General features: G+C 40.2%; 3 protein-coding genes across 3 annotated transcripts in view; 1 reads left to right on the top strand and 2 right to left on the bottom strand.

Moving 5' to 3' along the window:
• ERI2 (ERI1 exoribonuclease family member 2) overlaps positions 1–4351 on the top strand; it is a 22672-nt gene extending 18321 nt beyond the window's left edge. Inside the window, exon 9 of the mRNA XM_032327471.1 lies at positions 4209–4351. Within this exon, the coding sequence (XP_032183362.1) occupies positions 4209–4217 (9 nt within the window). The 3' untranslated portion in view covers positions 4218–4351. The remainder of the gene's footprint in view (positions 1–4208) is intronic.
• Positions 1–12327, bottom strand: part of REXO5 (RNA exonuclease 5) — a 67531-nt gene extending 55204 nt beyond the window's left edge. Inside the window, exon 1 of the mRNA XM_032327468.1 lies at positions 12272–12327. Coding sequence (XP_032183359.1) covers positions 12272–12303 — 32 coding nt within the window. The 5' untranslated portion in view covers positions 12304–12327. The remainder of the gene's footprint in view (positions 1–12271) is intronic.
• Positions 1–18471, bottom strand: part of ACSM3 (acyl-CoA synthetase medium chain family member 3) — a 27671-nt gene extending 9200 nt beyond the window's left edge. Inside the window, exons 1-9 of the mRNA XM_032327477.1 lie at positions 18385–18471; positions 12272–12579; positions 11077–11287; positions 7222–7429; positions 4620–4763; positions 4348–4504; positions 3988–4067; positions 1971–2094; positions 938–1018 (exon numbers count right to left, since the gene is read on the bottom strand). Of these exons, the coding sequence (XP_032183368.1) occupies positions 938–1018; positions 1971–2094; positions 3988–4067; positions 4348–4504; positions 4620–4763; positions 7222–7429; positions 11077–11287; positions 12272–12490 (1224 nt within the window). The 5' untranslated portion in view covers positions 12491–12579; positions 18385–18471. The remainder of the gene's footprint in view (positions 1–937; positions 1019–1970; positions 2095–3987; positions 4068–4347; positions 4505–4619; positions 4764–7221; positions 7430–11076; positions 11288–12271; positions 12580–18384) is intronic.
• Positions 18472–23915: the final 5444 nt, after the last annotated feature.

Raw genomic sequence — 23915 nt, forward strand, 5'->3', positions numbered from 1 at the left:
CTCTTATGTATTAGTGTAAGTTCCTTTGGCTATGCCTAGCTTTGGGTCTGCCGATCTGAGAACAATTCTAACCCTGTCCAAATTGTGCAGATGGGATAATAGGATGCTCCTTAGGGATCAGGTGGTAATAACAGCCATGGTTACAGAGAGCCAGGAAATGGCCAGGCAGGGCTGGGTAAGGAGAAAAATACTTCAGCTACTATAACCTGTAGCTTTCTTTGGCCTACTTGAACCCCTTAGAAGGTCTTAACCTCCCTTGTTAGAAAGGGCAATGTGATGGTTGTGGTTAAAAGTACAGATACTGGAACCAGATTGCTTGGGATTGAATCCCAACACTAGTAACTCCTAGCTATGTGACCTCTGGTGAATTCCTTCCCTCTCTGTGCCTCATCTATAAAATGATTCTTTTTTATTTTTTATTGACATGCAGTTGACATACAGTGTTATTTTAGTTTTAGGTGTACAACATAGTGATTCAACAAGTTTATATATTATGCTATGCTCACCACAAGTGTAGCCCCCCTGGGTCACCATACAATATGACACAATACCATTGACTATATTCCCTATGCTGATCTTTTATCTTTGTAACTTACTTATTCTATAATTGGAAGCCTGTATCTCCTACTTCCCTTCAGCCATTTTAAGATGGTTCTTATATTGGTAATGTCTCTCATAAGTTCTTTCTGGGAATCAAATAGATTAATATTTATAAAATGCCTATAACTGCTTGGCACAAGAAACTTCTTTGCAAAAAAAAAAAAAATGGAAACCATTAAATTAATGTCTCTAATCCATTTCCATTACATGGAAATTAAGATGTCATAGAAGCAGCATGAACTCATCGCCAAAACTAGGAGCGTAGCAGAGGGTAGAGTGGGGTAAGTGGTAAACAGATTGGGTTGTTAAATATTCTCCTGGAAGGGGATGTGCAAACCTTAACATCAAAAGCAGGAGACGGCTTTCCCATTGAGCCAGGCTTAATTTTCATTCCCTTAAAATTTCCGCAGATTAGCACCTAGTTCAGAAGGAAAAAGAATCAAGTGCCATTATAAGTAACTTAAAATTCATTCATTCATCTACCATGCATTCATTAAACAAATATTTATTGATGATCATCATTATTATGATGAGCAAGGCTCAAAATAAAACAAATTTCTGCTCTCGTGGAGTGTAGAGATAGACACTAAACAAATACATAAAGTTACAACACTTAGTAAATTGATAAATACTAAAATATCCACATTAATGAAAACATTTGTACCCATATTAGCATGATACTTATTATGCTGCTTCTATTTTATACATCTGTCACTTTTAGGTATTTTAATTTTTGACCAGGCACTGCATTCTCATGGTTTATAAATTGAAGCATTATAAAAAGATACGCTATGAAAAAATTTTCAACCTTTCCCTTATCTGCTCCATTGTATGCCTCCTTTTCCTTACATAATAATCAGTCTTGTTAGTAGCTTATTCATTTCCTCTAGAATTCTTTCTTATTCTTATTTCTACAAGCTCTTTAAATAACTCTTTTTAGAAATATACTTGCCAAGGAGTTATCTAGTGAACTCTTAATATTTCAAGTAACAAGGAGCTCAGCATTTTACATTTTGAGGCAGCCCTGACTAAGAGAGTTCCCTCTTACATAAGGGGAAATCTTTCTGTAGATCTAGTATTCTTTCACTTAAAATATATTGTAATGCCTTCTGATCGGCTCTATTGTGGCTTTTCTCAGTATATGGCTAAACAGCTGTATCTGTTACAGAGCTTTTATGCAGCTAGCTTCCCTTACAACTTTTTTTTTAACTATTCTTCTAACCACTCACCTTCCTCCCTATCTCTCAATCATAAGGATATAATAAACACGTATTTTAAAATTTATTTATCAGTTATTTATATTTATTTATCAGTTTTTATTTATCCAGCTAAGTCGAGTCCAGCCTTGTCTTTTCAATGAGGTCCTATACCGTTTCAGTCTGTCCGTATCCTTCATAGATATCCAGACCTGTCCTTTTTCTCCATTGTTCAGTCACTTCAGGATTGATTGGTTCACCAGCACTCACACAGTGCTTTAAGCTTTTAAATTTATAGCTTCTCAGAAAACAGGTAAGTTAAATTATGGAGAAAAAATGGAGAGAAATGAAAATTAGTGTTACTTCTAAGAAATTCAATGTCAAGTGTGTTTTAGTTCCCTCCTTCCTCCCCTCACCAATACAAAAGAAACAAACCATTCTAACATTGTAAGGTGACTCCTAAAACATCCTTTATTTCCCCCTACTTTTATTTTTTGGGAGTGTATGATTTGTTGCAAAAAAAAAAAAAAAAAAGCCATGTCACCTCAGGGAAGGTGCTACATGATAACATTTTAAATCAGTGATTAAAAATTTACCAATTGGGGCACCTGGGTGGCTCAGTGGGTTAAGCCTCTGCCTTCGGCTCAGGTCATGATCTCAGGGTCCTGGGATCGAGCCCCACATCGGGCTCTCTGCTCAGCAGGGAGCCTGCCTCCCCCTCTCTCTCTGCCTGCCTCTCTGCCTACTTGTGATCTCTGTCAAATAAATAAATAAAATATTTAAAAAAACAGTTTACCAGTTGTGTGGTTAAATTGACTGTGGAATATTATGCAATGGAATACTATAGAGCGGTAAAAAAAAAAAAAAAGAATAAAGAAAACTCCTAGACAGTGCTGTCCAACAGAAATTTTTGCCACAATCCAGGTGTTCTATTAACTGCACTATCCACTGCAGTATCATCTAGCCTTATGTGGCTACTGAGCGCTTGAAACATAGCTAGTGCAACTTTGGAACTGAATTTTTAATTAATTAAAATTAAATGTGAGGGGGGCCTGGGTGGCTTAGTGGGTTAAAGCCCCTGCCTTCAGCTCAGGTTATGATCTCAGGGTCCTGGGATCAAGCCCTGCATCGGGCTCTCTGCTCAGCGGGGAGCCTGCTTCCCTCCCCTCTCTCTCTGCCTGCCTCTCTGCCTACTTGTGATCTCTCTCTGTCAAATAAATAAATAAAATCTTTTTTAAAATTTTTAAAAAATTATATTTAAGTAATTACATGGGGCAATATTTACCATATTGGATAGAACTGGATAGCACACAGTTCCAGTATATATTGTTAGGCAAAAAAAGGAAGGTACAGAACCGTGAACATATTATGTTTCCATTTATGTTTTTTGTGTTTGTTTTGTTTATTTATTTATTTATTTATTTATTTATTTATTTATATTTGACAGAGATCACGAGTAGGCAGAGAGGCAGGCAGAGAGAGAGGAAGGGAAGCAGACTCCCCGCGGGGCTTGATCCCAGGACCCTGGGATCATAATGAGAGCTGAAGGCAGAGGCTTTAACTCACTGAGCCACCCAGGCGCCCCTCCCTTTATGTTTATAAAAGGGTGAGAATACTGGCATACTGGCTTGCGTTTGCACAGATTTCACAGAGGAGAACTGAGACAGAGGACAAGGCTTAGAAAAAGGACTTTCACTCTGTATTTTTACGCACCTATTGAATTTTATGTTGTATGAAATACTCCCTATTCAAAAAGTTTAAAAAATTTTTAACAATTCAAAAATATTTACCAATGCACCCTTTCAAATGGAATCAGTAATAGAGCAAAAGACATCTATCCTTTCTCCTATTTGCTGGACTAGAGTTCCAAATAGGGGTTATTTTTCTGGTTTCTCAGCTCAGGCAACATTGATCATCTAAAAGATTAAACACCTTTTATCCATAACCACTGGGCTCCAAAGGGGTACACCCATGGCTGAAGCCTCCCTTTCCTCTTCTTGCTTGGGGGAGCCTGCCCTGGACCTAACAATTATGACTTGAATGAGAGCAAGAAGGAAAAGGGGACAAGAGATTGTTAATCTCCGTACCTACCAACGTGGAACTACGTTTTTAGGCAGAAATAGCCTTTGTTTTATGGCTTCCTTTTCTTCTCCCCTAACCCCACTGAGTGCTTATTTACCAACCTGCTTACCTGGTCATATCATTCTGTATAAGCATTCGGTATGCAGTTGGTGCTGAACAGAAGACTGTGATGGGAAACTTGGAAAGTGTCTGCAATTTAGAAGTAAACTCTTAGTCTTACTGCAACTTTAAAAATAAGTCCCTAAACGTTTATGGTAGGCACAGCACAACTTAAATGTTGTTTATTCCAACATAAATGCATTCACACCTTTCCTTTGAATATCTTTTCAGGATAATTGACTTTCCAGGTGTGAAATATCTTAAACCATGTTGTCTACTCTGATTTCTGCAAGTTGCTTTATTCATCAGTCCTGTCAGGGACACTGCTAAAGCATTCCTGAATAGTGACCTCTTGCGCCCTGGGCCTTACTTGCAAGATGGAAGTTGGCTCGAAACGTGGCAAATAATGTGCAAATACACATGCTCCCTGGATCCATGGAGAAAAGACACTACTCCATGCCGACTTTGCCCAGCCTGTGTCTGAGGTATTCCACATCACATCTGAAGGAGTCAAATCCAGCCAGAACCTGGGAAAACAAAGAGTAGTCCTGATCCATATAAGGAGAACAAATTGAAAAGATCAACAAGTGAATCATCACCTTTGTAGTTTTGACACGTCAAGCTGGAGTTCTGTGAAGGTACCTTCCATTTACAGATAATCCTAAACCAAAACTGCTGTGAGTGTGTCCAGTCATTTTAGGGGATCCGCTTGTTCCGCTGGTAAAGTAAATGGACATCATCTCATCGTGTTTTGTCTTCACACAGGTGTGGCTGTCACTGGCGTGTCTGCAAAGGAAGAACTACATTGATTCTGCACATTGCATGTGGCATCATGAACTGTTACCACAGAAAAGAATTCAAGAAACCATCTACATGGACCTCTTCACCTCATGGATCAGGCTCCGGTGACTTAGGTTGAATTCCAAGGTAAAAGGCATCTCTTTCTCTATCTTCATAGGTGCTTTCTGGAATTAAACTAAATTTTGTCATCAAAGCCCATTTATAATAGGCTTATAATTGGTTTCATAGCTTTTTACTATGTGATAAAGAAGAGCTGAAGCATTTTAAAAAACTCAAGTGTTTTATCATACCGTCAGCAGAACGAGGAATCTATGATCTTATAATCAAGACTATGTGATAATAGTCCCTTTCCCTTCACTGTGGATGTTTTCAAGTGATTTTTTTTTTTTTAAGGAAGTGAGTATGTGATTAGAAGTCATGGGTGATGGTATAAGGCAAGATGGTGATTCCCACATTGTTCAAGAATCGGATGTAGATCCAATGGATAACTGGGCTGCTAATAGGTCATACATTAGGGCACTTGAGAGGAGGTAAGCTCTGTACATACGGTGCCTAAAAAGCATAGAAATTTTACCTGGGAGTGTTGGGCTGAGAATGAAACATTAGAATTAGAAACATCCAGGGGCACCTGGGAGGCTCAGTGGGTTAAAGCCTCTGCCTTTGGTTCAGGTCATGATCTCAGGGTGCTGGAACCAAGCCCTGCATTGGGCTCGCTGCTCAGTGTGGAATCTGCTTCCCCCCTCTCTCTCTGCCTGCCTCTCTGCCTACTTGTGATCTCTGTCTGTCAAATAAATAAATACAATCTTAATTAAAAAAAAGAATTAGAAACATCCAGGGGCACCTGGGTGGCTCAGTCATTGGGCGTCTGCCCTCAGCTTGGGTCATGATCCCAGGGTCCTGGGATTTGGCCCTGCATTGGGCTCCCTGCTTAGCAGGAAACCTGCTTCTCCTTCTCCCACTCCCCCTGCTTATGTTCCTTCTCTCGCTGTGTTTCTGTCAAATAAGTAAATGAAATATCTTAAAAAAAAAAAAAAAAGTAAGAAACATCCAGGCTACAAGAATTATAGAAAAGTTGTTATTATAGAAAAAAAAGTTGTTATTATAGAAAAGCCTAATGAAGCTAGTCTAAGTGTTTAGTCTATGATTCCATAATTTTTTCCTTAAAAATAGTACCTATAGCTGTGTACCTCTCATTTCTATAGAAACCTAAGGTGGGGTTATCATACCAATTTCACCACTAGAGGCTGTAAACGTAGCAGTTAGGAGTGTGGCCTCAGGTGCCAGACTCCCTGGGTTTGAAACCCAACTCTGCCAAATCCTAGCATTTGGCCTTATTTACGTGTATTACTGTAGTACCCCTTCTTAAGTTATTGCAACATGTAAATGAGTTAATATATGTGAAATGCTTGGAACAGTTTTTGGGACATAACCAAAGCCATATAAATGTTACCCAAGTTGCAAGTATAACATTTTAAATTAGAACAGTACTTGGCTTTTGGTAAAAACTCAGTGAATGTTAGCTATTTCAGAGGAGATAGGAATAAGTATGGAGTTGCAAACATACTCCCAATTCCTTGGGTAAAGGTGGGAAGCTCATTCTAGAGAGGGAACTGGCTGCCAACCTAAAGCTAAGATAGAACCAATACTGGGCGAGAGTGCTGAGTGACCCCTGGAAGCATTCCACAGAAGGGACTGAACATCAGTGTAACTTAGTTTTATAATAGCATCCATTAACTTTAAGTGTTCTTATTTATAACCTGAAGTGTTGGTATCTGCAAGGAAATGATATAGCCTACATATAAGAACTGATTATGATCAGTTTCTCTGGGTGACGATAACAGCTCTGTGTTGGTGCTATGAATGCACCTCCTAGATTCGGCTGCAGGAACCAAGGACTTACTCCCCACAGCTGCTGGGAGCCCTATTCAGAGATAGCTTTGGCTGAAGAGAGCTGCCTCGCTCGAGGTCATCCCTTCCTTCTAGGGAAAGCACACACTCAGTTACTGATCAGTAATGGTGTATAAAGGCCAGGACCTTTTGCTTTATGTTGGAACAGCATTGGAGGACTATCCAAGCCCCAGAGGTTCCAGTGGATTAGCTGAAGGTTTTTCTGGGAGTGCATGGCAGATAAATTGCTTCCTTTGCTCAATCCACCCCCTTGCCCTTCTTTCATAGATATTGACCCCAAGACAAATCCTTAATAAACTTCTTACACAACCGATCTCTATCTCAGGGCCTGCTTCCTTCAAGATCCTAACATACAAAAACCACAAGCTCCTGCTTGCCTCAGAGCTTTGCAGATTATTAGTGCAGGAGTAATCACCAGTTGTTCCCTTTGCCTCGTTTTAATTTTCATTTTTCTGATCACTTGTGGGTTGAATACCTTTTCAGTTGTTCCCTTTCTTTCTGGGGAAGCTGTCCCACAACAGTTATGACTACTCACTTCATCATCTCCTTGAGGTTCCCCCACCCGTCTTTGGGTTTCTGAGACACAATTAGCTTGGAGTGCAGATTTTCACATTTAGATGCAACAGCGTCTACTGCTGGGGCTAAAACTTCATTGGTAATAATGCACTTGGCTTTCGAAGATTGCAGTCTGTAGAGAATGTCTTTCTGGGTCAGCTGAGTGGTTCCTGGAATTAAAACTGTCCCTGAAGGAGCAGAAGAAAAGAACATATAGAAGGAAGGATTTTCTTTACCCTGTTAGTTACTGTACTATAGATCGCTCCTGTGTCCTCTCTGTGTCTCAGAATGAGTTTGCCATTCAGTTTACCAGTCTGGGTATCTATTTGCCTTCCTTTCATTATTCTGCTTTTGCCTTTCAAAGCATCTCAATATCTGTGTCCCTTTTGACTGAACATGAAAGCATGTTAAATGCTGGCTACTTTTCTTCCATCTGAAGACCATTTGTAACATTCAGCTTGAAGACAGGGTTTTTTTTCTTTTTTTTGAAGACAGTTTTGATTGAAGAGTTATATTATCCAATATTTATTGGCTCAATGCCAGATGCTAGTGTAAGTTTGCACGTTTAAACTTATTTAATCCCTACAAAAAAACCACCATAAAAATCTATGAATAATTTGCCAAAGATCACTGGAGTAGAAAGTGGCAGTGCAGGGATTGAACTCTGTAGCCTGACCCCACAGCTGTACACTTAACTACTTCAGTCCAGCACCTTTTAAAACGTATGTAAATGTTTTATGATTTCTTTCCAAAGGGAGGGATTGAGGCATTCATCTTTTCAGTGCTCTATTTCTCCCTGCTGTAAATTACACTGTAAGTGTAGTATAGTTGTTAAGAGTCTGTCCTGCAGCCAAACAGTCTTATCGGTTGGCCTTGGAAAAGCCACTTCATCTCTATGACTGTCAGGTTCTACATCCGTACAATGGGGATTCTGTAAGATTAATGAAGAGTAAATGAGTTAAAATGTGTAAAGAGTGCTGAATGAATTTTAGCTATTATTTTCTCAAAGGATTATTGGAATTTCAAGAATGTATCTGTATCTGTATCTATAGTTAAATGTATCCATATCTATATCTCGGGCTCTACCACTCTCAAGTCCAGACCCTAGAGAGAGGGGTGGAAGTTATGCACTGCACAGTGGTGCTTACTCTTCCCAGCATCACAGCAGGAATGGAAGATTGAAGAACATGTACCTGCTCATTTCTGGACTCTTGACACTGGCTTGTCTTTCCCTTTGGGGTAGGACAGTCCCCTCCAGTGGAGATCTTCAGGAAACAGACATCCAGGACCAAACCCCAAAGTTCTTCAGAATATCTTTCTTTTCTAATCAGGCAATGCAGCATTGTTTATGAATCTTTAACTCCAAGGTCATTCCTTAGAGATGATCCATCTGGGGATAATTAATTAGCCTACCATGGCCTAACAGTTTTCTATAATTTAAAGGCACTCTGTAAGAACAAGCCCACTACCAGCATTTCATGCCTAGCAGAAGCACTTTATTTAAACACATCACCCTTAGATAATTAATTCCTGCTAATACATTATTCATATTCTATCTTTAAAGAACCTATTAATAGTGACAGTCTTACCTATTAAAACTACTTCCTGTCCAAATTAGTCATTTAGGGAAACATTACATAGTCTCTTGCCAGGGAACAAAATGTTACTTTAAATCTTAGTCGGGGGACATCGCTTCTTGGCCTTTGGCTAAGATCGAGTGTAAATCTTGGGGAAGGCCTCTTATTACCATGGTGATGATATAGGGTGTACAAAATGATATTACCAATATGTACATTTGCATGAAAGGTCAAAAGACTCTGGTACTAGTAGTCCCTTCTCTCCCTGTTAACAGATCTACGTGAAAAGACAAAGTTTTTCCAGAAGTTTGTTTGGTGGATGAAAAAAGTAACTTTTGTGATTCAATTTGGCAACAGGATTTGAAAGCCTAGCCTATCTATCTAGATGGTAGATAATGCTTATTTTCAGCATTGTTAGTATGTTAGATTTACCATTTACTGTCTCCCTTTCATTCTCCCTTCCAAGAGAATCTGCCTTCCTTTCTGCAGCCTCAATAACTATGTTTGTATCAGATGCACCTGCCTCCGACCACATCTGACTGGCCCAACCCAAGCCATGCTAGTCAGATTCTGCCTCAAGTATTTGATTTAAGAGACTGAGTAGATTAAGACATACAGAGTTAGGGGCTAAGGCATCTGTGTAACAAACCAAGCCACATGTCAGGGAAAACGAAGAGGAGCAAAGAAATCATGTGTTATTAGAAAGAAGTCAAGAGTCAGGAGAAAGAAAGAAGTCCAGAGACAGGAGGTCCTATGGCTTCAAAGCAAAAGAAATGGAGAAAGAAGCCAGTTGCTCTGTCTGTACTTTTTGTCCCCTGTAGATCCTTCAGTAGATGTTCAATAATTTTCCTTCCTTACTGAACTAATATAAATGGATTTCTGGTCCTGGCAGTCCAACATGTTGCCCCTTTACTAAGACAGTGAACTTAAGCAGCATTCATGAAAGCTATCACTTTGTTTCAAGAAAAAAAAAAAGCTGTTAAAAGTGGGTTCTGCTACTCTAGTGTACAATTCATTGGTACATATGATATGAGAACATGTAACTCTCAAATGCAAGTAATTATGATGAATTAAGAATGTTTACTCAATATAATTATTTATTAAAACAGTAGGGATATTAATTAATTCAACAAATATTTTACTGGGCATTTACTATATGCTGGTAATTGAAGGTACAGACATGGCTATCTTAGTCATTGGCTTTTAGGAACATATATAGTCCTAGGGGAATGACAAATTTATTCCAAATAGACACTCAGACACTACAGTACAGTTTAAAATAGAAACGTACACATGTTTTCTAGGGGATGTCAAAAAAGAAAGCACCTGAATTGGGATATCAGGGTAGGGTTGCCTGAGAAGTGACATTAGAGTTGAGACCTGAAAATCTAATAGAAGTTGTCCAGGTGGTTAGGCGTGACGGAAAGGCTTTCCAAGCACAGGAAATAGTATGCACAAAATCCAGGAAAAGAGAAAGATCATGAACCTTATAGGAAACCATTTGATATGGCTGGAGCAGAGAGTATGAAAACAATGAAGGGAGGAGATCAAACCTTCCGTGACACACCTGAAGAAGTTCTGATTTTACAGAGTAGGCAATGGAGAATTATTAAATAACATCAAGCAGCATATTGACGGGATAAAATATGCACTCTAGAAAGAACGCTAGCTATGGTGGATGAATTGGAGTACGGTGTGGGCACACACAAGATCAGAAATAGGGAGACTTTGGGGCACATCCATTCAGGAGATGCCAAATGTGTGAACTAAAGCAATGGTAATGGGATTGGAGAAGAAGGAGGACTCTGGGGACATGTAGGAAGTCAGAGTTACAGTTACAAGATGTAGGAACTGATTTGGAAGGAGGAGTAGCAGCTGCTTGCTTTGGGCACCAGATGAATGGCAATTAACCGTGAGAGAAATAAAGGCATGAAACAAGAACTTTGAGTTTGTGGCTGCATTGAGTTTCAGATGACAGTGGGTCTATAGAAGGGAAGCAGTGGTAGGTATGAGGGAATTCCATTGTTGATTGGCATTTGGTTAATAAACCTATTTCATTATGAAAAACCTAACTCCTAGTTTAGGTCAAAAGATATGGTGTGTTTCCAACACATATCTAAGGTTCCTGAGAAGAATACTATATTGTATACAGTTCCTCAAATAACTTATCCAAATAAATGTCTCATGATTACTTAAAGTTTTGGTAGATCTCCCATCCAGTCTACTTTAAATGTAATCAGATTTCAAACACTACTAACCTGTTCGCAGACAGGCTACATTTGCAAGCCACCATTCTGGGATCTTGGGAAGAATCACAATTACTCTATCTCCTCTTTGCAGGGAACAGGCTTCTGTAAGTATATTGGCAAATTTCCTAGACAAAGATCCCAGTTCCTCAAAACTCCATCTCACTTCTTCTCCATTTCCATTTATCCACCAGAAGGCTGGATTGGAAGGTCTCTTTCCAGCCTGAGGAAAGGCAAACCAGATGATTTAAAGCTCCTGATGCAGCTTAATTCTATTTTAACTGACTCAGTGGAATATTTTCTCAGAAGAAAATTCATAGGTCTTTAGTTAGATCACATGGGGAAATTTGGAAATAACTCTGGGGTCTTCATTTCTAGCTGTCAAGAGCCAGATTTTGTTTTTGTTTTTTTGTTTTTTGTTTTTTGTTTTTTTTTAAAGATTTTATTGATTTATTTGACAGAGAGAGAGAGATCACAAGTAGGCAAAGGAGGGGTGGGGGGAAGCAGGCTCCCCACTGAGTGGATAGCCTGATGCGGGGCTTGATCCCAGGACTCAATCCCAGGACCCTGAGGCCATGACCTGAGCTGACGGCAGAGGTTTAACCCACTGAGCCACATAGGCACCCCTGTCAGGAGCCATGTTATTTTTCATTTAGCCTGACTGTTTTTCTTCCCAAAAAGTTAGAATTCTTTCATTCTTTTATGTTCTCTCATTGCTATATCTATACCTTATTCCCTACCATTTCTGACCTTCATACTACTAATTTTGGGTATTTTTAAGAAGTTAACCTATAGGGGTACCTGGGTGGCCCAGTGGGTTAAAGCCTATGCCTTCAGCTCAGGTCATGATCCGAGGGTCCTGGGATCGAGCCCCACATCGGGCTCTCTGCTCAGCGGGGAGCCTGCTTCCTCCCTCTCTCTCTGCCTGCCTCTCTGCCTTACTTGTGATCTCTGTCTGTCAAATAAATAAATAAAATCTTAAAAAAAGAGAAGTTAACCTATAATCATACATTTTTATAAACCAGGCTTTCTCAACTATGAAACTATTAACATGTTGAGCCACATAATTTTTTGCTATGGGGGACTGTCCTGTGCATTAGAGGATACATAGCAGCATCCCTGGCCAAAATTGTTTCCAGACATTTGCTCTGGGGGCAAAATCACTTCTATCTGAGAAACTGTAGTTGGACTGGCCCTTGATCCTTACCTTTTCCACATTGGTCCATTCGTCCAGGACATCTTTAGCAAAGTTGAAATACTCTGGAATCTCCAGTCTGAATTCCTGTTTCATAGATTCATAATTGGAAAAATTCTGAGGTGAAACTGTTCTATAATCTTTATGTAGTACTCTCACAGAACCAGGGATTGCGAGGCGCTGAAAACACTTGACACGAAGTAATGTCTCCATGGTGACAAGAGCTAGCATCAGTCTTGCTGGATGTGTTAGCACTCAGGATTTCCACAGAAACCGGTTCATCCAAAAGACAAGCTAATGAACATGCATTTGTCTCTGTCCTAAAGGTAGCCATACCACAAAGTAGCTAAGTTCTATTATTATTATTATTTATAGTCATCATACAAGTGCCATTCTCTGAGCACTCAATATGTTTCGAACACTGTACTCAGTGCTTTACTTACATATGAAATTAGTAAATTTTCAGAGTAACTCTGTGAAGTGGATATTATCATCTCTGTTTAGATAGAAAACATTACTAAGAGGCTGTCTTAGTGAACTCTGGCCACCATAAAAAAATACTATAGACAGGCTGGACAAAACAACATTTATTTCTCACAGTTCTGGAAGCTGGCAAGTCCAAGATCAAGTGCTAGCCAATTCAGTTCCCCCGTATGGGCTCTGTTCCTGAATTGCAGATGACCACTTTCTCTTTATGTACTCACATGGTAGAGAGAGTGAGAGCTCTGGTTTTTCTTCTTCTTCTGTTAGGATACTAAGCCCGTCATTGGTGCCTCACCCTTATGACCTCATCTAAACCTAATTACCTCCCAACGACCCCACCTCCAAATACCATCACATTTTGGGGGTTAAGTTTTCAAGATATGAATTTGGAGAGAGGCACAAACATTCAGTACACCACAAAGGCACTAGCTGGATTTGAACCTAGAGCTGTCTGGTCCCAGCCCATTTTCCTGACTATGTACTGCATGCTGTTGTCTCCCATATGCATTTCAAAAGAAGTAAAGGTCTGAGTCACCCAGTTACTCCCAGTGAAAGCAAAGATATCTAATATATTTCACCTGCATTTCAAAAGTCATAGAGACATGTTAAGGAGAAATTTCCACAGTGGATAATCCATAAGTGAAGAAATTGAGTAACCTAGTACCAATTAGGCATGAAAGAACTGTCAAAAATCATTAGTTTATAGGCTGTAGTTCCCATGCTCCCAATAGGAGCCCACACAACCTTCAAGTCCAGACTTGGAGCTGCGTTTACCAGAGATGTCATCATAGGTCTTCAACCTTTGGGACTTTTGTGGGGGAGGACCCTCCAGGCCACCTAGCCCTCCCTGTTTCTGTGGGAATTCATCTGATCATGATGTCATTTACCTGGCTGAGACCTCATAAACAAGGTTGTTAAAAACATGGTTCTAGAGATGATAGGGTTCATCTTCATACTTTCTGTAATTTTCCAAATTTCCTACAATGAAATACTACTCTCACAATCATTAAATCATTTTTTTATAGAGGGAGGGGCAGAGGGAAGGGAGAGAGAATCTTAAGCAGGCCTCACTCATGGAGCCTAATGCAGGGCTGGATCTCACAACCCTAAGATCCTGACCTAAGCCGACACTTAACCGACTGAGCCACCCAGGCACCCTATCATTAAGTCATTTGTAACTGCAGCTCTAGCTGTGCAGTATGTAAGGCAGCGTGGCCATGTGGAAGAGTTTCTGTATTGATGCATTGCCAAATAATGGATATCATCCATAAGTTTAATCCTAAATGGGCCTGGTGTTCAGGCATCATGTTGCTGCACCCAGTGCACGGGGATATCTAGGTACTTCTTCTGACCCTCCCACATCTTTGTGTGATGACCTGACAAGTCACTGAGCTTGAGTCCTCTGAGATCATCCAGTTTGAGCTCCTCATTTTTCAGAAAGAAAATGGAACCCCAGAGAGGGGAAGCAACTCACTTCAATAGGTCATGTCAGAGTGAGAACTAGAACTCATGTCTGTGGATTCCCATTTCAGTGTTCTCTTTACTATAGTTCAATAGGATTCAGTAGAGCAGTGATTCTTAACTCTGGATGTGTATTTGAACCATCAGGAAAGCTTTTTTTTTTTTTTAAATACCAGTGCCTGGGGCTTAAACCAATTAAATCAAAATCTCTAGGGGTGGGGCCAGGGCATCATATTTTAAAAATTTCCTCAGAGGATGCTAACGTGAAATCAAGGTTGAGAATCACTGATCCAGAGGTGATCTGTGAGCCAGCAGATCAGCATCACCTGGAAGCTGGTGAGAAATGTACCTTCTTGGGCACCTGGATGGCTCAGTCAGTAAGCGTCTGCCTTTGGCTCAGATCTTGATCTCAGGGTCCCAGATAGAGCCCCACATCGGGCTCCTGCTCAGCGGGAAGCCTGCTTCTCCCTCTGCCCCTCCCCCTGCTTATGACACACTCTCTCTCCCTCTCTCTCAAATAAATAAATAAATAACATTTTAAATATTTATTTATTTGACAGAGAAAGACGCAGTGAGAGAGGGAACACAAGCGGAGGGAGTGGGAGAGAGAGAAGCAGGCTTCCCACTGAGCAGGGAACCCCTATCAGAGCAGGAACCTCTATCAGAGAATTGTCACAAAGATTAAATGAGATAATGCATGCAAAGTGCTTATCATAATGTCTTGCCTATTACTACCCACCCACTGGAGTGGGGGTCAGCAAACATTTTCTGTAAAAGTCCAGATAGTAAATATGGCTTTGTGCACCATATGGTCTCTGTGGCAACAGTTTAGCTCAACTCTGGTTGAGATAGCAGCCACTGACAGACAATACATGACTAAATGGGCATGGCTGTGTTCCAAACAAAACCCATTTATGGATATTAAAACTTGAACTTCATGCAATTTTCTTTCTTTTTTTTTTTTTAAGATTTATTTGAGAGAGAGAGGAAGCATATGCAGGGGGAGGGCCAGTAGGAGAGGGAGATAGAGACTCCCAAGCAGACTCCCTACTGATGCAGGGCTCGATCGCATAACGGTGAGATCATGACATGAGCCCAAACCAAAAGTTGGACACTCAACCAACTTTGCCACCCAGGTGCCCCTCATGAAATTTTCATATGTCATGAATTAGTATTTCTCTTTTGACTTTTTTGAAATATTTGAAAATATAAAATAAAACCATTCTTGGTGGGGCACCTGAATGGCTCAGTGGTTTGTTTAAAGCCTCTGCCTTCAGCTCAGGTCATGACCCCAGGGTCTTGGGATCGAGCCCCACATCGGGTTCTGTGCTCAGTGGGGAGCCTGCTTCCCCCCCAACCCTGCCTGCCTCTTTGCCTACTTATGATTTCTGTCTGCCAAATAAATAAAATCTTTAAAAAACAATTCTTGGTTTGTAGCCCATATAAAAACAGAGAGAAGGCTGGATTTAACTCATGGGCTGTAGTTCTCTGATCTTTGGTGCTACAGTGTAGGTTTTGTGAGGGTGGGTATTTTGTCTGTTATGTTCATGGTACTATCCCTAGGAAATAACATAGTGTTTGGTTTGTAGTATGTGCTTATTTTTTGAATGAATAAATGACATCATTTATTTCAGAAGGGAGAACTTTGTATATGGTTTATTTCTATAGCTAAATGTTATATTAGACCTGAAAAGTACCTCTATTGCTTAACCAGATTTATATGACTATGTGTACTGTTCATATATGGCTATTTAAATTTAAATTTAGTACTATTTAAAAACACTGGCTGCATTTCAAATGCTTAACAGCCACATGTGACTGGTAGCTACTGCATATAGGTAACTGCAAACACATAACATTTCTATCATTGCAGAACATTCTTGTGGACAGTGATGATCTATATTGATAATCGCTGAGAACTGGGTGATATAAAACATTAAAATACAGGCAGCTGGGGCGCCTGGGTGGCTCAGTGGTTTAAGCCTCTGCCTTCAGCTCAGGTCTTGATCTCAGGGATCTGGGATCGAGCCCGCATCTGGCTCTCTGCTCAGTGGGGAGCCTGCTTCCTCCTCTCTCTCTCTCTCTGCCTTCCTCTCTGCCTACTTGTGATCTCTCTCTGTAACAAATAAATAAATAAAATCTTTAAAAAAATACAGGCAAACTGAGGTGAATGGTTTCCCAGGTAAGATTTTTTCCAAGGGTTTCGAAGGGTTTCGGATTAGTAAAGTACTGCCTCCCACTGTTGTCTTGTTTGGCAGTGAGGGCTGAGTGGAGAGGGAACCACCCTTCTCTGCTGTTTGCTGGCAAGTTAGAGCCCACACATTGGCAAGTTATCTCCCGTATCACAGAATTAGTGTCAGGACTCCTCCAACCGAAGGAAGAAGTTAAGTAGTACTTAAAACTGTGTTTTTAGTGTTGTGACTTTTTCTCTTTATTTTCAATTTTTTAGAGAAGGTCTTCAAATGGTTCAAATGTTAAATATTCAAATGCTAAAAATTGGAGTGAAAAATTGTGCCGTTCCCCCCACCCCCACCGCCCACCTGCCTGGGTTGCTCAGTCTGTTAAGTGCCTGCCTCTTCATTTTCGCTCAATTCATGATCTCAGGGTTGTGAGGTTCAACCCATGTCTGGCTCCACACTGGGCATTGAGCTTGCTTACAATTCTCTCTCTCCCTCTCCATCTGGCCCTTCACCCTGCCTTAAAAAAAAAATGCCCTCTCCCTCCCCCATCTCACAGCTGCCCAGTTTCATCCCAACCCACTCCCTCCAGGAACTATGATTAGTTCTATGTATCTTTTTAGGATTTCTTTCCAATTATTTCAGCAGATGACTATAGATCCTTATTTCTTCACCACTTTGACACAACAGGTAGCCTAGAATACTACACTGTTCTTATAGTTTAAAAAAAATTTTTTTTTAAACATTTTTTATTGTCTTTTTTTTTTTTTTTTTTTTTTTTTTTTTTTTTTTTTTTGAGAGAAGACAGTGAGAGAGAGCATGAGAGGCAAGAAGGTCAGAGGGAGAAGCAGACTCCCCATGGAGCTGGGAGCCCAATGTGGGACTCGATCCCGGGACTCCGGGACCGTGACCTGAGCCGAAGGCAGTTGCTTAACCAACTGAGCCACCCAGGCGCCCTAGTTTAAAATTTTTTTATAACAAATTCTTGACGGTCCGTCCATGTCAGTGCATCAGGATCTTTTCTCATTTTGTTTGTTTTTTTTTTTTTCATTTTTCTTTTATGTTTTGTTTTTTTTAAAGAGCTGCATGGCATTCCAGTGAACAACTGCACCATAATTTCTTTTTTTTTAATTTTATTTATTTATTTGACAGAGAGACAGATCACAAGTAGGCAGAGAGAGAGAGAGGAGGAAGCAGGCTCCCCGCTGAGCAGAGAGCCCCATGTGGGACTCAATCCCAGGACCGTGAGATCATGGCCTGAGCTGAAGGCAGAGGCTTAACCCACTGAGCCACCCAGGCGCCCCTGCACCATAATTTCTTAAGCCAGTCCCCTACTGATGTCATTTGAATTGTTTCCATTATTGTGCAGTTAAGATGAAATTTTGAGACCATTTCCTCCACTACATTTAGAATCCTTCAAATATACATTGAAAAGAAAATTGACCAGTCAGTTGGAGCTTAAAATGAGCCTAACCAGTCTGTTCTACCAAAAAGAAAATATCAGCATCATCTTGATCAGCGATAATGATTGCCTTCTCCTCAACAAAATTTTTTTTTGTTAATCTTAGCACTTCACAACATCTATTTTCCAGCTTTCCAATATGCTTTGTAGGTAAAAGAGTTGAGATAGGAGTCCAGATGTTTGCACTGAGCCACAGAAAACTCTTCTAAGAAAGAAAGTACCACTGCTGGTCAGTTGGGTGTGAAAGTCTTTGTGGTCTCATCTGACATGCAAGTTCTACATCGTATAAACATCAGAGCAGAGGAGAGCTTAACCCACTGAGCCACCCAGGCACCCCTATGTTTACAGCTTTTTGTGTGCACATACTCTTAGATAGACTTACACAACAGCTGAGAAATTCTGATAGAAACACTTGGGCTGCCTAAGACTTCCATGAGAACGTTTGGTCTGTTGCTTTTGGTTGCTTTTTTGTTATCTTGGCTCAAAAGTGTGCATGCCAGACCGGCAAACCTTACATAGGAGACAGATAAGGTGGTACTCACTAAAGTGACGGATTCCGACACAGCTGGAGGTGATGGTAGACCAGTTTCTTGGGAGAGCAGGCCTGAAACTTGAACTCTCGCTTCTGTGTTAGTCCTGGCAGTAGCCAAAAGAAGAGTGAGAAGTAGTAGTCTGACAACTGGGAGAAGCAAGACATACCCAGAGGGCCTTTTCTGGATTGGTGGAGATATTCCAGAGGGAGGAGCCAGAGTGCTGGGCTAAGATTATGCTCAAAGTTTATGCAATCTCCTGCCACCCTCCAATTCATAGTTAATGATTTAAATACACTGCAAGGTTTTGCTGGTGAGGGGGTGGGGACTGGGAAAGTAATTTATTCACAGGAAGGGAAGTGACCATGGAGTTGCTGGAGGGTTTGGACTTGTGAAGGGGTAGAGCAAGTTTTATCTCAGAAGGAAGAAAGAACAAAGTATGGAAGAGGACATAGAAGAGTTTTGAAATGGAAAAGAAAGAAGTTAAGTGGCGCATTTGAGTTGTTCTACACCTCAGAGAACCAGTTCCTGTGTTTATCTGTTGAACTAGTCAGGACTAAACATAAATGCTCTCAGGTTGCTCCTTTGCTCATATCCTGCAGTACTTCCCAGTTTACTCCAGGTAAAATCTCAAGTCCTTACCTTGACTACAAGGAACTGTGTGATCTGGCACAGGGTTCTCTCTGACCCATCACCTGCTCCTCCTCCCCTTACTCAGCTGGGGCCACATTGGCACCCTTGCTTTTTTGTTTTGTTTTGTTTTGTTTTTGAACATACCATGCATGTTCCAGCCTTGGGATTTTTTCCACTTCCTGGAACACTCTTCCCTTAGATACCCCTTGGCTAAATCCCCATTTGATGAGGTATCCTATCAAAGAGGTCTTCCCTTACTACATTTTCTAAAATAGCATGCCTCAATTTTTCTCTTTAATCTGTTTTAACTTTTTACATCTCTTACCACCACCCTTAAGAGTAAGAAATTTGTTTTGTTTGCTGATGCATCATTGTTGTGATGCGTTACAACAGTTGTCTAGAACACTTACTGACAAATTTTAGGCATTCAATAAGTAATTGATGGGTAAATGAATAAATAATTTTTTCAGTTACACGTGACAGAAACCCAATTTAGATTCACTTAAGCAAAATGAGGCATTTATTGGACACTTTTTGGTTCAGTGAAGTTTTGGTTGTAGATTATTTGGGATTTTCTATGTGGATAATCATATAATCTGCAAACAGGGACAGTTTTACTTGTTTCATTTTTTTTACTGATACAATTTTTTTTAATTTAAATTCAATTAATTAACATATAGCATATTATTAGTTTCAGAGGTAAACCTCAGTGATTCATCAGTTGCATATAACACCCCGTGCTCTTTGAATCCCATGGACCCTTAATGCCCATCACCCAGTTACCGCATTCCCCCACCCACCTCCTCCAGCAACCCTCAGTTTGTTTCCTGTAGTTAAAAGTCTCTTATGGTGTTTCTCCCTCACGATTTTGTCCTATTTTTCCCTCCCTTCTCCTATGATCCTCTGTTTTGTTTCATAAATTTCATGTATGAGCAAAATCATATGGTATTTTTCTCTGATTGATTTGTTTTGCCTAACATAATACCCTCTAGTTCCATCCATGTCATATATATATAATATATATATGAATATTAATCAGCCATCAAAAAAAGGAATCTCACCATAGATATTCATATATATATATATGAATCTTTTTATCCATTCTTCTCACCATGAACATCTGGGCTCTTTCCATAGTTTGGCTATTGTGGATATTGTTGCTATAAACAGTGGGGAGCAGGTGCCACTTCTGATCACTATGTTTGTATCCTTTGGGTCATAGGATATTGCTGGGTCATAGAGTAGCTCTATTTTTTACTTTTCGAGGAACCTACATACTGTTTTCCAGAGTTGCTGTACCAGTTTTCATTCCCACCAGCAGTGTAAGAAGGTTTCCTTTTCTCCATATCCTCGCCAACATCTGTTGTTTCCTGACTTGTTAATTTTAGTCATTCTGACAGATGTGAGGTGGTATCTCATTATGGTTTTGATTTGTAGTCCCCTCTTGCCAAGTGATGTTAGCATTTTTCATGTGTCTGTTGGCCATTTGTATATCTTCTTTGGAGAAATGTCTGTTCACGTGTTCAGTCCATTTCTTGACTCTATTTTCTGTTTCTTTTTGGGTGTTGAGTTTGATGAGTTCTTTATAGATTTTGGATACTAGCCCTTTATCTGAAAAGATATTTGCAAATATATTTTCACATTCTGTTGTTTGTCTTTTGGTTTTGTTGACTGTTCCCTTTGCTATGCAAAAGATTTTATCTTGATGAAGTCCCAATAGTTTACATTTCCTTTCCTTTTCCTTGCCTTTGAAGATGTGCCTAACAAGAAGTTGCTGCAGCTGAGGTCAAAGAGGTTGCTGCCTCTGTTCTCCTCTAGAATTTGGAGGGGTTCCTCTCTCACATTGAGGTCTTTCATCCATTTTGAGGTTTTTTTGTGTATGGTGTAAGAAAATGGTTCAGTTTCATTTTTTTGCACGTGACTGTCTAATTTTCCCAACACCATTGTTGAAGAGACTGTCTTTTTCCCATTGGATATTTTTTCTTGCTTTGTTGAAGAAGAGTTGGCCATAGAGTTGAGCGTCCATTTCTGGGTTCCGTATTCTGATCCACTGAACTATGTGTCTGCTTTTATGCCAGTACCATACTGTCTTGATGATTACAGCTTTGCAGTACAGCTTGAAGTCAAGAATTGTGATGCCACTAGCTTTGGCTTTCTTTTTCAGTATTCCTCTGGCTATTCAGTGCCTTTTCTGATTCCAGACATGTTTTAGGATTATTTGTTCCAGCTCTATGAAATATGTCAGTAGTATTTTGATAGATTTCTTGAAATGTGTAGATTGCTTTAGGTAGCATAGACATTTTAACAATATTTGTTCTTCTAAACCATGAGCATGGGATGTTTTTCCATTTCTTTGTGTCTTCCTCAATTTCTTTCTTAAGTATTCTGTAGTTTTTAGAGTACAAATCTTTTACCTCCTTGGTTAGACCTTCTTGTTGGATGGACCCTTTAATTATGGTATACTGTCCTTCATCTCATATTACAGTCTTTGGTTTGAAATCTAGTTTGTCTCATACATGGATTGCCACCCCAGCTTTCTTTTGATGTCCAGTAGCATGATGAATAGCTCTCTACCCCCTCATGTTCTTTCTTTCTTTCTTTCTTTCTTTTTTTTTTTTTTTTAGTTTTTTAAAAATTCTATTTATTTGACAGAGAGAGAGAGAGATCACAAGTATAAAGAGAGAGAGAGAGAAGCAGGCTCCCCGCTGAGCAGAGAGCCCGATGTGGGGCATGATCTCAGGATCCTGAGATCATGGCCTGAGCCGAAGGCAGAGGCTTTAACCCACTGAGCCACCCAGGCACCCCTACACCCCCTCACTTTCAATCTGGAGGTGTCTTTATGTCTAAAATGAGTCTCTTGCAGGGGTGCCTGGGTGGCTCAGTGGGTTAAAGCTTCTGCCTTCAGCTCAGGTCATGATCCCAGGGTCCTGGGATTGAGCCCCGCATTGGGCTCTCTGCTCAGCGGGGAGCCTGTTTTCCCCCCCTCACTCTGCCTGCCTCTCTGCCTACTTGTGATCTCTCTCTGTCAAATAAATAAATAAAATCTTCAAAAAATTTTTTTAAATAAATAAATAAATAAAATGAGTCTCTTGCAGACAGTGTATGATTGGGTCTTGTTTTTTTCTCCAATCTGATACTCAGTGTGTTTTGAGTGCAGTTGCCCATTTACATTCAGAGTTGTTATTGAAATATATGAATTCAGTGCCATTGTATTCCTGTAAAGTCACTGTTTCTATATATTATCTCTGTTTATTTCTGGTCTTTGTTATTTTGGGGCTGTCTCTTCACTTAAAGGATCTCCTTTAATATTTCTTGCAGGGCTGGTTTAGTGATCACAAATTCTTTTCTTTCTTTCTTTTCTTTTTTTAATCATTTTCTTTTAGTTTGTCCTGGAAATGCTTTATCTTTTCTTCAATTCTGAATATTCCTTGCTGGATAAAGTATTCTTAGCTGTATATTTTTCTCATCGAGCACCCTTACTATATCATGCCAGACCTTTCTGGCCTGCCAGGTCTCTGTGGATGGGTCTGCTGCTAGTCTTATGGTTCTACCCTGGTGGGTAATGACATCTTGTCTGGAGCTGCTTTCAGGATTTTGTCTCTGAGATTTGGAAGTTTCACTATTAGATGTCAGGGTTTGGGCTTATTTTTACTGATTTTGAAGGGGTTCTCTGGGCCTCCTGGATTTTGATGCCGGTTTACTTCCCCAGATTAAGGAAGTTCTCCAGTATAATTTGCTCCAGTATACCTTCTACCTCCCCCTTCCTCTTCTGGGATCAAAATTATTCTAATATTGTTTTGCTTTATGGTATCGCTGATCTCTTGAATCATCTCCTTATGATCCAGTAGTTATCTCTCTTTTTCTCGCTTCCTTATTCTCCATCATTTGTCTTCTATATCACTGACTCTCTTCTGCCTTATTTATCCTAGCAATTAGAGCCTCATTTTTTTTTTTTAAAAGATCTTACTTATTTATTCATGAGAGACAGAGAGTGCAAGAGAGAGGCAGAGACAGAGGGAGAAGCAGGCTCCCTGTGTAGCAGGCGGCCTGATGTGGGACTCAGTCCCAGGACCCTGGGATCACTACCTGAGCTAAAGGCAGATGCTTAACTGATTGAGCCAACCAGGCACCCAGAGCCTCTATTTTTTTAAAAATTATTTTTATTAACATATAATGTATTATTTGCCCCAGGGGTACGGGTCTGTGAATGATCAGGCTAACACACTTCATAGCACTCACCATATCACATACCCTCCCCAAGGTCTACAACCCAACCACCCTCTCCACACCCTCCCTTTCCCCAGCAGCCCTCAGTTTATTTTGTGAGATTAAGAGTCTCTTATGGTTTGTCTCTCTCCTGATCCCATCTTGTTTCACTTTCTTTTTAAAGATTTTTAAAATTTATTTATTTGTCAGAGAGAGTAAACACAGGCAGACAGAGGCAGAGGGAGAAGCAGGCTCCCTGATGAACAAGGAGCCCAATGCAGGACTTGATCCCAGGACCCCGGGATCATGACCTGAGCCGAAGGCAGCCGCTTAACCAACTGAGCCACCCAGGCGTCCCATCTATCTAGTTTCATTTTTTCCTCCCCTACCCCCAAACTCCCCACTCTGCCTCTTGAATTCCTCATATCAGGGAGATCATATGACAATTGTCTTTTCCTGGTTGACTTATTTCACTCAGCATAATACCTTCTAGTTCCATCCACGTCATTGCAAATGGCAAGATTTCATTTCTTTTGATCAGAGCCTCTATTTCTTATTGCATCTCAGTAAGTAATGTTTTTTATTTTGACCTGATTAGATTTTAGATGTTTTATTTCTCCAACAAGGGATTCTCTAGTGTCTTTTATGCTTTTTTTCAAGCCCAGCTCATATCTTTGTAATTGTTGTTTGAATTCTAGTTCTGA

Source organism: Mustela erminea, chromosome 20 (genome assembly GCF_009829155.1).
Source record: "Mustela erminea isolate mMusErm1 chromosome 20, mMusErm1.Pri, whole genome shotgun sequence".
Taxonomy (NCBI): Eukaryota; Metazoa; Chordata; class Mammalia; order Carnivora; family Mustelidae; genus Mustela; species Mustela erminea.